The 17227-nt window shown below is 40.0% G+C and overlaps 1 protein-coding gene across 5 annotated transcripts in view; it reads right to left on the bottom strand.

The window, feature by feature from the left end:
* The window catches only part of TTC7A (tetratricopeptide repeat domain 7A), a 302921-nt gene that overhangs the window by 225127 nt on the left and 60567 nt on the right, over window positions 1-17227 (bottom strand). For all 5 annotated transcript variants that reach the window (XM_030557709.1, XM_030557708.1, XM_030557707.1 and 2 more), the window contains 3 exons: window positions 8741-8819; window positions 5056-5216; window positions 4560-4623 (listed from right to left, as the gene is read on the bottom strand). In XM_030557709.1, coding sequence (XP_030413569.1) covers window positions 4560-4623; window positions 5056-5216; window positions 8741-8819 — 304 coding nt within the window. The remainder of the gene's footprint in view (window positions 1-4559; window positions 4624-5055; window positions 5217-8740; window positions 8820-17227) is intronic.

The raw sequence follows: 17227 nt of genomic DNA, 5'->3' as shown, positions 1-17227 counted from the left end.
GGAAATATCTACACTTAAAAAGCAACAGTAGTACAGCTGCAGACACAACCTGTAGTACTTCAGTGTAGACACATAAAAGGAAGGGGATCTCCTGTCACTGTAGAAAATTCACTTCCCTGAGAGGCAGTCGGTAGGTTGATGGAAGAATTTTTCCATTGACCTAATGCTGTCTCTACTGGAGGGTTAAGTTGGCATAGCTATGTCTCTCGAGGGGGGTTCCCACACCCCTGAGAGATGTATCTATGCTGTTGTACATTTTCAATTAAGACCAGTGCTTGGGCTGTGCAAAGAGGATGAGAATTAGGCCTTCAATTCTTAAACAAACAAGTACAATAGGCTCTGTGATTTGCAGTAATCTTTAGGCTGTCTGGTCTATTTCTATGGATTCCTTGAAGAGGATACTGTTATCAGCTCTGGTAACGAACTTAATATCAGCTGGCATTGGAAAAGACACCTGCCAAACTCAACAATCAGGCTAGAATACCTTCGCTTACCATGAAAATTAGATTCTCATTTTCAATGAGAAAGAAAGCATGTAGGAACACAACTGAGATCATTTTCAGAGGAAACTGAACCTCAGATGCGAAGTGATATATATTCTGAATATGGTACTTCCTAGTTTTTTTTTAAAAAAGTTTCTGTGTTACTTGTAAATTGTGCTATTTTGCAATCCAAAGAACTATCATACTCTTTGGCTCAGAGACACAGTCAATGTAATACTTAAATAATGCCCGGTTACAATTAGAAGTCATCCTCCTTTTTATTGAAATGAGGAAAAAGATTCCTTTTAAAATTACACTGTCATAAGCCCTGATTCTGCACCATTAAAGACAATGGGAGTTATGCCGTTTCCTTCATTGACTGGAGGATCAAGCCCATGGGGGCTTTAATGTGAAAGCTTTTGTCAGGGAAAGTTCTTGTAACAATGGAGATCTCCTGGGGCCACCACACAGCCAAGGGTTTATTTGGGTGAATGAAAGGTTAGAAGGGTGACAGAAAGGGAGAGACAAATAATCTAAAATTCATCAGAATATGTAGAACCCAATGGCACCCTCCCTTCGTAGGTTACTTGAAAATTATTCCTTGAAAAACATTTTACTATCCCCTCGCCCTTTCCCTCTGGATCCCTCTTGCCTCCCCAGGCCTGCTCCATGGCTCTCCTTTGTGATCCCCAGGCGTTTGCCTATATCAGCCCTCAAGCCACCAAGGTTTTCCCTTCTCTCTGCCCTTCCCTCTTCTTTCTGCCTTTGCCCCACCACAACACCCAGAGGAGCAACAGACACAGGAACATTCAGATACAGAGCAGACAATGACATGGCCATTCTGTAACTTCTAAATACAGAAAAGCTTTGTTACCCAGCATGCTGGAGGAATGGAGGTGCCGGTTACTCAAAAATTCCGGTTAACTAAGAGTTATACTTACCAATGGAATACCAATTTTCAAAGAATTAGTACACAATAAAATGAATAAAGTATAAAATAGTATACAGGTACCCCAATCCAGTGGCTGTACTGTACTGTGGAGTGGTTGGTTTCCTGAAGCACTTAGTTTTATACAGGTAAAGTTTTCTATACTGTAGGTTATCTTATGACACTACATATCACTATGGGCAGCGCATGGTGTACAGCCAGATTACTAAAAATATACAACACTAAAACTATACTAAATATAATTTAATCTTTCACTTCAGGACCATGCGGTGCCCCAAGGTCATCATCATTATCAACATCAATTATCACTGTAGATGTAGAAGACTGAATCTGTAATGACCCTATGACACACCCTGGAAGCTGCTTTTTTGAATAAATCCCTGATATCAGCTTTCTTACTTGTCTTCTGCCTCTTTTGCTTAAAAGGGTGCAGAATGTGCAACTGCATAACCTCCTGGGCAGTATACTAGTCCTGGTTACTAGATTGAAGATTTGTATTGGGAGATACCAGAAATGCCGGTTAATAGAGAGTTTTGTGGTTGATAAAGTGCTGGATAACATAGTTCTTACTGTAACATGTTGGAATGGATAGCACTCCAAGAGATAAGTTAGAGGGGAAACAAAGCATCCCAAGCTGTATGTGTGATTAGATTGCTCCCGATGAGTCAATCTCATTGTACAATTTTGTTAATCTTGAGAGTTGATTACGGTAAATACTGAAAGAAAGACGAAAGCAGCCAGAAACATAAGAGCTCTGTGCTCACTGGCATGCAGAGATATATCACTGTCATTTTCCACTCCACTCTGTAGGAAAGTGAATGTGTATTATTCACAGTGGTTAGCTTTACAGCTTTCCAATCAAGGGGGAGACCTTGTCTCTCGTTAACTTACTCCTCTAGGCTTCAGTAAATTAAAAAACACAGCCACCCCTCCAACTAGCCTGCAGCCAGGCTGCCATGGCCAAGATCGCACATTATGTCATAAACTTAGAAAGATTTTCCCTTGTTAGTAGCTGAATGGGAGAATTACAGGGAAAATGTCCACGGGTCACATAGATCTTTTGGGCACCAGCAACTTTTTCCTGTGGTTGCATTTCTGTTTATTTGTCATGTGTATTCTTTAAAAAGCCTGCAATTTTTCAGCCAATCTCATGGCTTTTGGGGGCCAGACTCATTGTTTTGGAATGTTTGGAGCAGGCAATGCTAGAGCTGTCAGTTTTTCCAGGGGGTTGTGTGGAGGGAAGAGGAAGACTAGATGATTGGTGGGAAATGAAGAAAGGTCATAAAGAGTCACAGTTCGTTCCTGAAAGGTCCAGAGGCTGTAATTAAAAAGGAGAGGAAAAAAATGCACTGTATCCTCTCCCTCTCTTGTTTGTCTGTGAGCTGTTTATACTGTAAAGTTTTGCAAATTGACTGTTTTGGGGCAAGAGCCAGTGTTGTTATGGGGTATTTAAAGCACAGAACACCCTTTAGCTGCTATATAAATAATAATAAATATTGTACAGTCATTTAAATGAGTTGGACAACATCAGTGAGGAAAAGCTATTTTTCAGGGTCTAACAGGATGCAAAACCATTAAAGGTTACTTGATACTCTTCTGTAGAGAGGATTTTTTTTAATTCATTTTTCTTCTGTAAGAGTTTACATATAGCTGAAGTTATAATGGTTATAAATATAAGTTATAAACCTGATGGTTTCCATGTGGTCCATTAAGAATGTTGTGCACATAACACAAATCCCTTATTCACTATGACTGCAGCTAGTCAAAGGCCATTCAGGGCTGGAAGAGCAGGGATGTTTCATATAAAGACTAAGGTACACGGACATACTACTGAATATTGTAAAGGCTGAGCAGCACATATCTGCATTATGCCTGGCTTTAGACACTATTACTAGTCCTCCATTTTTATGACCACCAAATTCACAGAGAAGTTCAAAAAGGTAAATCTGTAGCCTTACAATGGTAAATATCAGGGCAGGGCTTAGGAAAAGGGTGTCAGAAATCCAGTGTGACTATGGTGGACATAGAAGTTCTGTTTCACACAACTCAGATCCAGTCCTGCTAAGCATGTAAGTGCATGCTTTACTTTAAGCATGTTAGTCCCAACAAAGTCAATAGGAGTACTGAGATGCATTAGGGCTTGGCTGGATCTGGTCACAGTGTGATCAGATTCATAGACACAAAAGTTGCAGCTGCAAATTATCTTAGATTCCAGTAGGAGCAAATTGGTAATACAGAAGAGAACGCTGAACTACACAACACAGCATTTTCGTTCTCTTACCATTCTTTTCATTCCCAAGTAATTTAAAAATATATGTATACATTTGGTGCTTACCTTTGAATCTACCAATTATTTAATTCTGCATTACTTGTTTACAAAGTTTTTCCTTTAAAAAGGTTGGGTTTTTTTTTAAAGTTTGTATGTCTGTAGTGTACTTCTCTACAAAGTTGCTCTAGTGCTAACAGTTATCAGACACAATATCAATTTTTGCAGCCTTTAATAAAGGAAATATTTATTTTACCACCATAGCAAACAGTACAGAAAACCTGCAACGATTAGAGTTGCCAATTACAGTTGACCTCAAACAGACTAATGCCCTTTTTTTCACAAAAATTTGTACTTTTTAACAAATATGCCTTGCACGTCAAAGCATAGCAGATCCCTCATTAATTTGAGTTGTACACTCAACTCATTTGTTGCCTGCAAAATTGTCATTTGTAAACACGAGAAGGCTTGTAAAAAAACCCGAAACCCAATGCATTTAAATTTGTGGAGAGGAAAATGTTTGTTTTCCCTTTCTAATAATCTCCTACAAACTGCATTTCAGCAATATCAGGAGTAGAAACACTATTTTCCAAACCACAATATGGGCAAATCATTCTTTTCTTGAACGATCCCTCAGCCCTTCACTGGATATCCATTTAATAAGCAATAATAAAATCTGAGCCATTAAGAGAAGACACAGCTGGTTCCTACCTTACTACTGACTTATTTATTTCCAGGTGTCTGGGGGACATTCTGTAAACATGTGGATTCTTTGCAGCTTACAAAAACTTCCAGAAGACTCGACACACAAATGCTAGATACCCCCTATTACTATCATTATTAAATACTCATTTTGGCTTACCATAGATTCACTGATTAACAGGAGGAGAAGAGCCTCTTCTATGTTGTCTTGAGGGCAGTACAGGCTGAAAGACAAAAACTTTTTTATAAACAAGATAAGGAATTAGTCCACCAGTCTCTATTTTTAATGTCACAAGAGGACCAGTAACTTGAAACATCTCATGTATGATTCATTTGCTATACGATACCCTTTTTCAGATCCACACAATTAAAAGCTCTAGTGCGTATTCTAAAATGGACTATTTTGACTCACCAGAACCTTCATCCCATTCCACAACTGAGATAGCTATTTAGTCAGATATTCTCTATTCATGGGAAATAACTAAATACTCCAGATTTAGGTCAAGGTTTTTCATAAGATATTTTGATTAGAAGTTAAAATAAATAAATAAAAATGAACAAGGCTACAGGGGTCAGTAGCCAAGTTGGCATTCAGGGACACTTCAGTCACACTTTTTTCTCTCAGAGTGGAAACCAAAACAAAGAGCTGTGCTTACTTGTCTCCTGTGTATAGCTGGGGTCTCCGCCGAAGAAGAGTGCTAACGTAAGAGTTATCTTCCTTGTTCATGAACTCAGGCAGAGGATCAGATAAGGGGCTCCAGTAACAGTCTTCACTCAAGGAGTGGAGGAGCACTTCGGCTAGCTGTTTGGCTGCTGTCTACGGATCAACAGAAAGCTCCTTAAAAAGGCTCTCACACACAGGGGGCATGTCTTCACATAGGAAACGTGAGTACAAAACACACTCGGGACCTGACTTTCAGAGGTTCTGAGCACTAACAGTTCAACTGAAGTGACTAGGAACTGCACGTGCTCAGATCCTCTGAAAATCAGGCCCTAGAAGTTTGTATGGTCCATTCTAAAGTGGCAGAGAAAGAGTAAGAGAACTTCTGGAAGAAAGGGACATGTTTGATCAGGCAAGTGAGAAGTGATTCCCCCATGGATATTTCAGGCCTCAGCTACAGTCCAAATAGTTGGCTCTAAACATATTTGTAGCTTTCTCAGTCTGTAAAATTCCACCCTTTTCTCGGCCCAGAGGGGAATATATATTTATATTTTTTGTACATTTAAAGGACAATCCCTTCAGCTCTTTGAATTATACAACATTGAAAGAGAAACAACATATTTGAGTATCACAACTCTTTTTGCTCCTAAATAACTTTAGAACACAACAAAAACTTTATGCTGGGATGGGAATTGTGACATGTCCTTCCTTGGGCAGTACATGGGACGAAGGAACCTTACGCATCTCTCACCCTCACTCCCACAACATAAGGGCATGTCACCATCTAGTCCAGGAGATACAATGTTGTGAGCAAGCTGAAGTGAATCGAACAAACCTTCATTCTGGCATTTCCTGCTTTTTTGTTCAAATGCATTCAGTGCATCCCATTGGTTTTTGCATATAACATATGCAGATTATAACACATATGTACATGTACACACACACACACACTTACATATAAAATACATGGTGAGGAGCAACTAGGCCTGCCACGTTAGTATGTTTTACATATAAGGTCAGTATACCTATAAATCCTAATACGTCAGTCCTAATTGCTTCCCACCATGTATTCTAATGTCAAAAATAGTAGGCATGACCTCTCCAACCTCAATCTAGTTTATCTAAACCTATGGAAAGTTCCTACTAACGGACTGCCAACAAAACAAAAAACTGTTCATGCTGAGGACTTTTATTGTTTCTTTTTTGACCATCTCGTCACACAAGGACATCATCTTGTTACTTAAGATGCAATAGCAATAATGTGCAGTGTTTCTTGGAAACTGGAAAGGAAGGTTTCAATTCTATATCCAGACAATGGCAAACTGATTTGAATGGCTGGCATTGCTGTGGAAAAATACTGCTCCATATAACTCATTGGAGCCTTCATACCTCCATGCACTGACAAATGACGGAAAGCTATCTGCTAGTAACCAGCCTTTTCTATACTTTTTATAATATGTACACATGAGCAAAATACCCTACGGTACTGTGATATTAGCCAATATCATTTTATCATTTCCGCATACAATCATTTAGTCAGTTTCACCCTCAAGAGCCAACTCTGTGACATTTTTTTCTAAAGCCCTGGGCATAAGAAAAACTGCACTAGTATCAGTAAGATCTCCGCAGCTCTCCATGAAACTATGACTATGATTGGGATAAAACAGCTCAGAAGAGACAGGCCCCAAATGCTTGGAGTCTGCTTTGACGTTAATGTACAGTGCAGTAGCACTGTAAATTAGCTTCACTTTTGTTTTGAATTAGACCAAACAAATTAGAACAATCCAAGTCTCTGATTTATATTATTACTCTCTTTGGCTAAAAAAGCATCATTATGCTTCAAGTACATTGTCAGCCTACAAGGGAAATATGATCATGTGTTTAATTTCGGTGTTTGAAAAACTAGTTTAAGTAAATATATTCCAGCCCTAATCCCCTCTCAACAGCTCATTTTTTTTAAAAGTCCAATGGTATAGTGGTATAAACACCTCCTAATCTTCCCCTGGGGATTAATCTCTCCTATGCAGCACAGTTCACCTTGCAGTATAGGGAAAGCAGCATCCAAGTTCCACTGTGTCAGAGTTTGGGGACAAGAAATGGTTATGCTCATCAGCCCTTCAGCAGAGCAACGTTATGGTTGAGCAATAAAATCCCCCAGAATTCTGATCTTGGTCTGGAAAGCGATGGAACCATTTCAACTGTGTCATTTTTTAAAAACATCCATTTCCATGCCCAGCACAAAGTTAAGCTCCTGAGAGTATGGAATAAGCTAGAAACCACCTGGTGAGCTAGAGATCTTGAGCTGACACAGAAGAGACACTGTCAGAGTGGACAGAGAAGTTACAGAATGACACATGTAGGTGAATAGGGACCAGACCTGACATGGACTCAATCAGGAACACACCCAGAACACTCATTCTGTACATGTCCATTATACTCATTCATTTTAGCCCTGGATTTTTATGGTAGGTGGACACATTCAGATCAGATTGCTCTTGGGACCTTGGTATCTCCTGCACCTAAAATCATAGGTCAAAAGCACAGCCACATCTCTTCCTCAGCCTTCCCTGGACTCATTTTGGATCATATATATGGACAGACAGATAAAGTTGAACCAACACAAGGCCACTTTAGTCATCCAGGTCACAGTAACACACAAGAACATGACTTTCCAGGTTTAAGAGTCTTCATCCATGACCAATACATGAGTAATAGCAGTCTTATTAAGAAGAGGCCAGTTGACATTAATCATATATTTGGGTGACTACCAGCCATTGCTGGGAGACAAAGCCCTGAATAAGAACAATAGGACAGATCCAAACTTTGACTGACTGACATCCATTCCTGAGAAGTTATCTTTTTCCACCTAGCCATGCTATATGAGTTATGACAAGCACCAGAAAGTTTCCCATTACAGGACTAACCACTGGTTAATGATGCACCTCAATAATGTCCCTGCTATTTCCCCATGTTCCATATTTTTAATATTACAGTTGAAGCACACACAAATATAAACCTCTGAATAAACTATCAGCTTCCCCAAGAACAAAACCTCCATAACTTCAGACAGTCTCTGGCTGCTCTCTAACATGCACAAGTAAATTCTAATGTGTCCATTTGTAAGAGGCTCTTGAAAAGGCAGCACACAAAAATGGCAATCCGCAAGTATCATCCCCAATTACATTGTTCAACAGAGTTGCTTTCCAGAGAGAAAATGGACCACCTTAAAGCCAAAAGCACTGGAAGTTCAAGGAGGGAAAAAAAGATTGAAATACATAGCACTGCTATGTATTAATGTGAAAAAGCATATGTGTCTGAGTGTGAAAGAGAGACTAAAACAGACATTATCAGCTGGATAATCCAGGGATGCCAGAAATATAGGACATATTTTGTTTCACATTACAATTGCTTTGGTGTGCAAAATAAAATAACCTACAAATAAAAAAATACACTGAACAGAACAATGCTTTCAGAAGAGAGGCAGAGAAAATACCCACCTGCTTAGGTGTGTCTGTTGGGCTTGTGTGTCTAATTAAATGTGTCACCACAACATCCAACAAAGGCATCAGTCAGGGGAGGGCAGGGGGAATCTTGTTCCACAGCAATGTTAAGAAATAAACTATCCGCAAAGCAGATTAAACTGACTTCCCATCTTTAAGCCCTTCCACACATTTCCTTACCATTTTGAAGCTCTGAGTAGCTTTTGTTTCCACAGTCCGTAATACTTCTCGCAGGTCCCTCATTCCTTTCACAATGTTTCTAACAGGAAGGCAAAAGCAGCATGTTTAAACCAGACCAATTGTGATGCACATCTGCTATGCAACAAACTGTCTTTTCAAAAGAAGAGAAAATGAAAAGGATAATCATTCCAAAGTTAGCCTAACGACATAAAGCAAGTCACTCTGAGGCATAGGAAAAAAAATGGCAATCTGAATGAGGCAGAGTCTTTAGCATGCCTATCCCAGATGGCTTCCTATGAGACAATCACATTCACATTTGAAGAACAGAGGAGACATTTGGAAGCCATTCATGGATCATATTTATAAAACAGATGCTGCTCCTCTTTTTGTGTACACACTGTACTGGTTTGTATTAAACTGAGCTTGCGTGATGTTCTTAAGTGACTACTCCTTTTTGGTTATATTTACATGTTGTATCACTGAGAGTAGGCAGGATGAGGGGGTTAGGACTTGTCTATCCTAGAAACTTTTGCCAGTGACTCCAGTGAAGTTACACCTCTATAGTTAAATTGCTGTAGTTATACTGGTATAACTCTCCATGTGAATATTCTTATTCCTGAATAAGAATGGTTCTCCTCCCCTCCCACCCGTTCCAAAGTGACATAAGTTAAAGAAAAAGGTATATTTATACTAGAGTAAGAGTGACCACATGGGTGGCTATGCTAGTCTAACTAAAGCAGTTTAAATTCATAATTTAGCTTACACTGGTATAACTTTCCTGTATACGTAAACCCTACACTCATTAAAACAAAGAGAAAGAAGAGCTGGGCACCTACAGCAAGACTTTTTCTATGAACATTTCATTGAAGTTTAAAGCTAATTGGCTTCAACTGTGTTCCTGCTCCTTCCCTGTTACATTCCACAAACACTCTAACAAAGAAGTTTAATGGCAGAAACATTTGAGGAAACAGCAACATGTTAACAGCTGTTAAAAGATATTTGTGGGAAACAAATTACATATTTGTAATCATGAGTATTCACACTAAAAGCTTCATTCGAGGAGTTGTGCTCATCCCGTGAGGGAACAAAACCAGATTGCATGATCTTCTGTCCAATCAAAACCAACCATCATATTTCAAATTTCAAATCATGAATTCTCACAATGATCTGCTCATAGACAATTTACAGACAGAAATAATTTAGAACAACAAATGCAGGTGTGAAAATCACATGCTGCTCAGAGACAATTAAAAAAACAAGTGAAATATTTTGAGCAAGTTATTTGCTGTGAATTATTTGCTCCCCTCTAAACAGAAAATATGGTTTGGGTTTGTCAGGGACAGGAAGGTTCAGGAAGTTTCTAATTCTGGCCTTATTCTTGCAACGAGCTCTCCAGATGCAGGAGTAGGACTTTAGTCTGCCTTTTTGAGGGTCAGAGCAAGAATGGAATTCAATAAAATCTTATATTTTTTAAACAAACACAGAGCTAAATCTGACCCAGTGTTTGTGAAGGCAGTAAGAGTGCAAAATGAGCAAAGATTCTGTTTGGCTGCTTTTTGTTTTACCTCCCATCAAATAGCATTCCGCACCCACACCAAAAAATACAACAAAAAGCTCAGCAAGCAAATCTCTTTATAGGGTTGGTGTTTATCAATCTAGGGTGTCAGTCCAGGAAAGCACTCAAGTACACACCTAAGTATTTGAGTAGTCCCACTGACTTCACTGGGGTTAGTCTCATGTAAGTGTATGATTAAGTAATTTCCCTAAAAAAAAAAATAATAATAATAATAATAATAATAATAAAAAAAAAAGACTGTAAGCAGTACTATTTTTGCCTGAAAAATGGATGGACGTAGCGATACATATTGGCATTAATGAGCTGACTTGGATTTAGCCACAAAGATGGCAATATTTTACTCCAAAATAGACATTTGAATAGCCATTTTAAAGACTGTTTTATGACTATCTGTGGACAATTTAACAAAGAAAAATGTTGACAAGTTATGGCTGTATTGGGGCTTTGGTGTATTATAGCTTATATCTGATGCCAGTGAAGCACTATTTAACAACACAACACATTCTGGCTAGGTATTGAAACCCACTAGTCCTGTTTAATGATAACAATACTGTATGTACATAGTGCATTTCATGCAAATAGATATCAAAGCATTTTACAAATAAACGTAAAGTGTATCTCATGGTTTCACAATGTACACTGAATACTAGGATGGGAAATGAAAGATACTGTTGTGGCACGCTGTACCTCAAAGCAATACCCTGGAACCTCTATATTTACCACTGTCATACAATTTTGATATGTTTTAGACGAAGTATGCCTTATGAGGTATCATTTTGAAAGTCATGATCTGTTGAACATTCATATCCTGTTGGATTGTACGTGCTATCATTGCATGTGAAGTTATGAAGTTTTGCTATGTGTGTATTATTGAAATATGTTGCGAGGTTGGGAACACCCAAAACCAGCCTTTCAGGTACAACAATGGAGTACTCAGAAGCACTGATGGCCCACTAAAAGAAATCCACACGCCCAATGAACTGTGTACAATGAAGACTTCTCAGAGAGTGCACGTATACAATGGAGGTTGCTTGATTTATGTCACACCAAAAGATCTTTCCAGTACGCTGGAAGAAACCATAAAAGGAGAGTGACATCATCACTTGGCCTCACTCTCCCCACAACTCAACACCTGGAAACAAGTCTGGAGGACAAACACTTTGAACTAGGGCAGGTGGTCCCAGGCTGGGGGAGTTCCAGCCTGTGCATTGAAGATTTGTGACCTGTTTGACGTGTCAGGGTGAGACACTCCTTGATTAATGTCCTGTTTAGTTTATAAAACTCAGACTGTGAATTTAACTTACGTAACCAATTTCGATCTCTACTCTTACTACTTATAATCACTTAAAATCTACCTAGTTAATAAATCAGTTTTATATTTTACCTAAAACAGCGTGTTTTGATTGCATTGCCTGGGAAATTTCAGTTCAGTTTACAAAGGCTAGTGTATGTCCTCTCCACATCGAGGGAGGGGCAGACTGGGTAATGAACTTACATTGGTCAGGCTTCTGATCAGGGTAAGATGATATATTCTAGGGGAGCAAGGCTGGGGAACTGGTGGGAACTGGCTGGAGCCTCTCTATTGTTGGCTCATGAGTCGCTGGGAGAAGCATTCATGTAACTCAGTGGAGTGTATCTTTGGCCCGTGGATGTCTGTGTAGGTGCAGTACCTGCCAGAGGTTAGCAGCTTGCCAACATCATCACAGTGTGAGAGGGAGCCCAGGTTGGTGAGACAGAGAGCTCAGCAGTCCTACAGTCCAGGCTGCATCTAGGAACCCCGTCACAACTGTATCCAATTAAAATTACAGGGAAAATTGAGACAGACAGTATGTAATGAACCAAACTGTAATCTGGCCAGGTCACCGAGATCAGAGGTTTTCATTCAGGGGTATACCTATCCCCTGACGGTACGCAGAGGTCTTCCACAACGTACATCAACTCATCTAGATATTTGCCTAGTTTTACAACAGGCTACATAAAAAGCACTAGCAACGTCAGTACAAACTAAAATTTCATGCAGACAAAATGAGAAAGTAAGCAATTTTTCGGTAATAGCATGCTGTGTCACTTTTGTATTTTTATGTCTGATTTTGTAAGCAAGCAGTTTTTAAGTGAGGTGAATCTTGGGGTATACAAGACAAATCAGACTCCTGAAAGAGGAATAGTAGTCTGGAAAGGTTGACAACCAATGACCTAGCCAGTGGCTTCCAACCGTTTCAGATTACTGTACCCCTTTAAGGAGTCTAATTTGTCTCACATGCCCCCAAGTTTCACCTCACTTAAAAACAACTTGCTTACAAAATCAGATATAAAAATACAAAAAAGTGTCACAGCACGCTATTACTGAAAAATTGCTTAACTTTCTCACTTTTACCATATAATTGTAAAATAAATCAATTGGAATACAAATATTGAACTTACATTTCAGTGTAACAAATAAGTAATTGTCTGCATGAAATTTTAGTTTATCTTGAGTTTGCTAGTGCTTTTTATGGAGACTGTTGTAAAACTAGCAAATACCTAAATGAGTTGATATATCCCCCGGAAGACCTCTGCATACCCCCAGGGGTACATGTAACACTGGCAGAGAACAACCGAGTCTTAGATTTCAGAGTAGCAGTCGTGTTAGTCTGTATCCACAAAAAGAACAGGCGTACTTGTGGCACCTTAGAGACTAACAAATTTATTTGAACATAAGCTTTCGTGGGCTACAGCCCACTTCATCGGATGCACCCATCCTGCAGCAAAAAGTGCCATAGGAGTTTTATTGACAGCAAGTCATCAGGATCTCGTTTTTACATCTTATTCAATAGCAGCACATCACAGTTGTCTATAACAGATGAAAGCGTTCACCTTGAGATGAGTGCATTACAGAAAACTTCTCGTTGTCACTCTTCTTGGTTACAGTTTTACCTGCTTAAACTGTGTGCAGCTGGTGCTTTTTGGAATGACATCTGGCTACAGTATCCGACTCCTGCCGTGTATCCCCCAGATTGGGACACTACAAAAACACTGGCAACAACCACATAAAAAACAGTCTCAAATATTGGTTGGGTACAGTCCAAGGAGCACCTGCAGCACAACAAGCTGTAGAACAGCAAATAATGAATCAAGAATTTGATGAGAGCCGTGATATTAGGCATTGGCAAGTAGGAAACCAAGTAATGGTTAAAAGTAAACCAGCACCTAAAAAAGAAGTGTGCAAGATATTAGATCGTAATTCCTACAGAGGAGAGCTTGCTTACTTACCAGATCAGCAGTCGTGGGTCACCAGTGTGGTTAAATGTGTGTGTTCTTTCTGTGTTCTCCCCGTGTGCTGCCACAGCTCTGCAGAAACTGTTGGCACAGCAGACCTCAAGCAAACCACCCAAAGACCACAAAATCCATCCAGAGACGAAAGCACCAGGCCAGGTTTATTATCGACTAAGCACAGTACTAGTATCCCACGGACTCTACCAGACCGCTAATACATGTATGCCCGTAACAATGGACCAAACCAGTGAACGGCAAGACTTTCCATTCTTCCTTAGGCTAAACAAAGACACTCCCTCTTAGATACATCTTTATAACCCAATACAAACAAGTTAATACTGCCCCTCTAACATAGTTAGTCACTGCCCACTGACATGGCTTGTTATCACCTATCAGCTTGTATATGTTGGTTCAGTTAAAATGTTTTTATTACGCACTGTAATTCTGACCTTATTCTGATGGAGCAGTCAGTGTTTTCCTGTTATTCTTGGGGAATGTTTTTGTACCATCCTTAATATCGGGATGTTTTGGTGCCACTTGATATTGGAACGTGTCTGTATGAGTACTCTGTGCCTAGCGCTTCTTAGGAATGTGTATTTCTTCAATATCACCCCTGTTCTTGCTAGATTCTGTGAACAGGTCCTGCCTTTTGCTCAGAGTTTGTCTTTGCTTAATATCACTAAAGCTTCGACTATTACTTTAGCCCAGGCCTCATACCAGGCCTTTGATACCAGGGCGTATGTCTCAGGATCTCTTCCTACTGCAGCTTTATATCTTTATTCCCTTTCTCTCAGATTTCTAAAATGTTGGACCCCTCTTTAAATGGTTATTTACAAAAAAATCCTGCCAAAATAAGTCCTCAGCCTGCTGTAAATGCAGATACAAGAAGGTATATCTAAATAAAATCAAAGTGCAGTATAATATCCTTACAGTTGAGAAGGGAGAGTAGTTTTCATTAGTAGATAAGAACTGGGTAAGTTCTTGGAGGATAGGTCCATGAATGGCTATTAGCCAGGATGGGCAGGGATGGTGTCCCTAGCCTCTGTTTGAAAGAAGCTGGGAATGGGTGACTGAGGTTGGATCACTTTATGATTACCTGTTCTGTTCATTCCCTCTGGGGCACCTGGCATTGGCCACTGTCAGTAGACAGGATGCTGGGCTAGATAGACCTTTGGTCTGACCCAGTATGGCCATTCTTATGTTCTTATATTTAGAGTGGGATTTTCAAAAGCATTCAGCAGTGACCTAACTCTGCTTCATGGAAGTCAATGGTAAAAAACTCCCACTGAAGTTCTGTCTACACTATGCTGTGGATTCTGAAAAGTCCAAGGCTGAAGCACAATTTGGGAATAAGGTTATAATACAGTTTGAGCCAGTCCACAAAGAAAAATCAAAGTGTGTTTCGCAATGTTCAAGAACTGCACCATGGCACAGCGGCTCTTGATAATATAGAAAGGACTATACTACAGGACAAATTGGACATGGGTAAGGCCTTTCTTGGGATACAGGATTAGAGAGGTAAATAATTCAGCAGGCTGGAGGCACAATGACTGTACTAGGTAAAATAAGGGGGAACATACAGGGAACCATTTACAGTGGACAAGATAAGAATGGCTAAACCAAGCCTAGAACAAAAGGTGAGGTAAAGAGTAAGTTGTACATGGACAGTGTGTGCACAGACAGAGCACGCTGTACAGTGATTGTTACCCACAAAGTGACCAGCCAATCCCAAAATGTGTAATGCAATGTATACTAAATGCAATGTAATGTGTAAATGCGTATAAAGGAAGTGGCTTGCTGCGTAACTCTGGATGTGTGGTACACCTTAGACCAACCCTCTACACTTGAGTCTGATCAACTCTATAGTTTTGCTATATGTCAAATAAAGGAACCTGAATGATGATACCAGAGTCCAGCTGAGTTCTTGGGGAATTGACTGGAACAGGTTTGAGGGGAACTATGCAGGAGGTAAAGCCTGTGGTTTTCAAAGATGCACAGTGGATTTGGGTACCCAATTATGTGAATCTGGAAAGTCTCAGCTGAAACAGGTTCAGGCGAGGCCATGCTAGGGTGTGTTTACACTTGGGATTTTACCAAACCTTCCCGACAGTGCCCTAGCACTAGGGTAGTTCCACCAGTGCTACTACTAACAGTGGGATGCTGGTGTAGACCAGCCAGAGCCACTTTACCACCACATTATTTGACCCTGTTCAGAGCAGATCATGGTGACACGGTGGTAGAAATACCAGCAGACAGTCTACACTAGCACTTTGACCAACAGAGCTACACTTGTGCTAGAACAGTGGTGGAATTTCACAGAAACTGCAGTGCAGACAAGGCCCAATAGGCTACTTCCCTTGTGTAGCCAGCAACCTCGTTTGTGAACGCCGTGACACCATGACTGTAATGATGGTACCACATTTGATTTTAGCTAAGTCTGAACACGTTTTATGATACAATTAAAATGATACTTTACACTTCCATAGCATCTCCCACCAAGGATCTCAGTGCACTTTAGACACACTCATGAATTTACCCTGACAGTACCCCTGTGATGCAGGGAAGTATTATTTCCAGGTTCAAATGGGGAAACTGAAGTAGAGAGATTAAGTTATTTGCCCAAGTCTGTGGCAGATGCAGGAACTGACATCCATGTTTTCTAAGTTCTAGCCCTATGACTTAACCACTAGACCAGCAATAATCACAACCAAGTGTGGAGCAGAGCTAAATGAAGAATGGATTTGTAAGTTCATTAGTCATTCTGACCAAAAAAAAATAGATTGGGGGGGGTCCAACTGAAAATGAAATTTTCCAAAATTTTCAGTGAATCAAGTAGTAAAATTTGATTTGGGTAGAAACTAAATGTTTTGCTTTGACCTGATTCCTTTCTTTTCTATTTAAATTTGGGGCATTTTCACAAAAGCCAAGGAGGACTAGATTTACTTAGCCCCATGAGGGAAAAGAGGAAGAAAAGAGGATGAGGAGTTGCCTTATAAACTTTTAGCCCAGTGGCTAGGGTAGTCTCTGGGAAATGGGAGACCCAGGGCCAATTCTTCCCTCGGCCTGGTGTGGAGAAAGGATTGAATTTGAGTTTCCCACATTATAGAAAAGCATCCTACTCACTGGGCTATGGGTTATTCTGTTGGGGGTCTCCCTGTCTCTCCTGTTGAAGCTGTTGCACTTTTTATAAATAAGTGAGCAGTCACTGGAGCAGGGACTTGAGTCTACCGCATCCTAGGAGGGTGCCCTAACTACCAGACTACAGAGCCATTCACAGGCTCTTTCCCTGGTCCTATTACTATTCACTGTCATTATGAATGACTCCCATTGCCCACAATAGGCTTTGGGCCAGACTTTAGGAAATAATGTGACTGAAGAGCCTAAGCATATTTACTGGGAAAAGAAAGCAGTGTGATCACAACAGCATAATGCAAAAATGTTGCTTGTTTTCATTCCTATTCATGAGCCTTGTTTTCAGTACCCCACAGGTTTCAATAGGAATTTAGTCTGTGTAAGGAGCTTTGAAAAAGATCCAATGGGGACATGGAGAAAAAAAGTTAAAATGGGGGATATACAGGTGAAATGTCCTGTTTTAAAGGAAACTAGCACATTTTCATGTTTGGTCTCCTGTGCAGCAAGATGTAGAATTATAAATACCT

Source organism: Gopherus evgoodei, chromosome 3, assembly GCF_007399415.2.
Source record: "Gopherus evgoodei ecotype Sinaloan lineage chromosome 3, rGopEvg1_v1.p, whole genome shotgun sequence".
NCBI lineage: Eukaryota > Metazoa > Chordata > Testudines > Testudinidae > Gopherus > Gopherus evgoodei.
The sequence above is the reverse complement of the archived record's forward strand: the minus strand, read 5'-3'. Positions and strand labels throughout refer to the sequence as shown.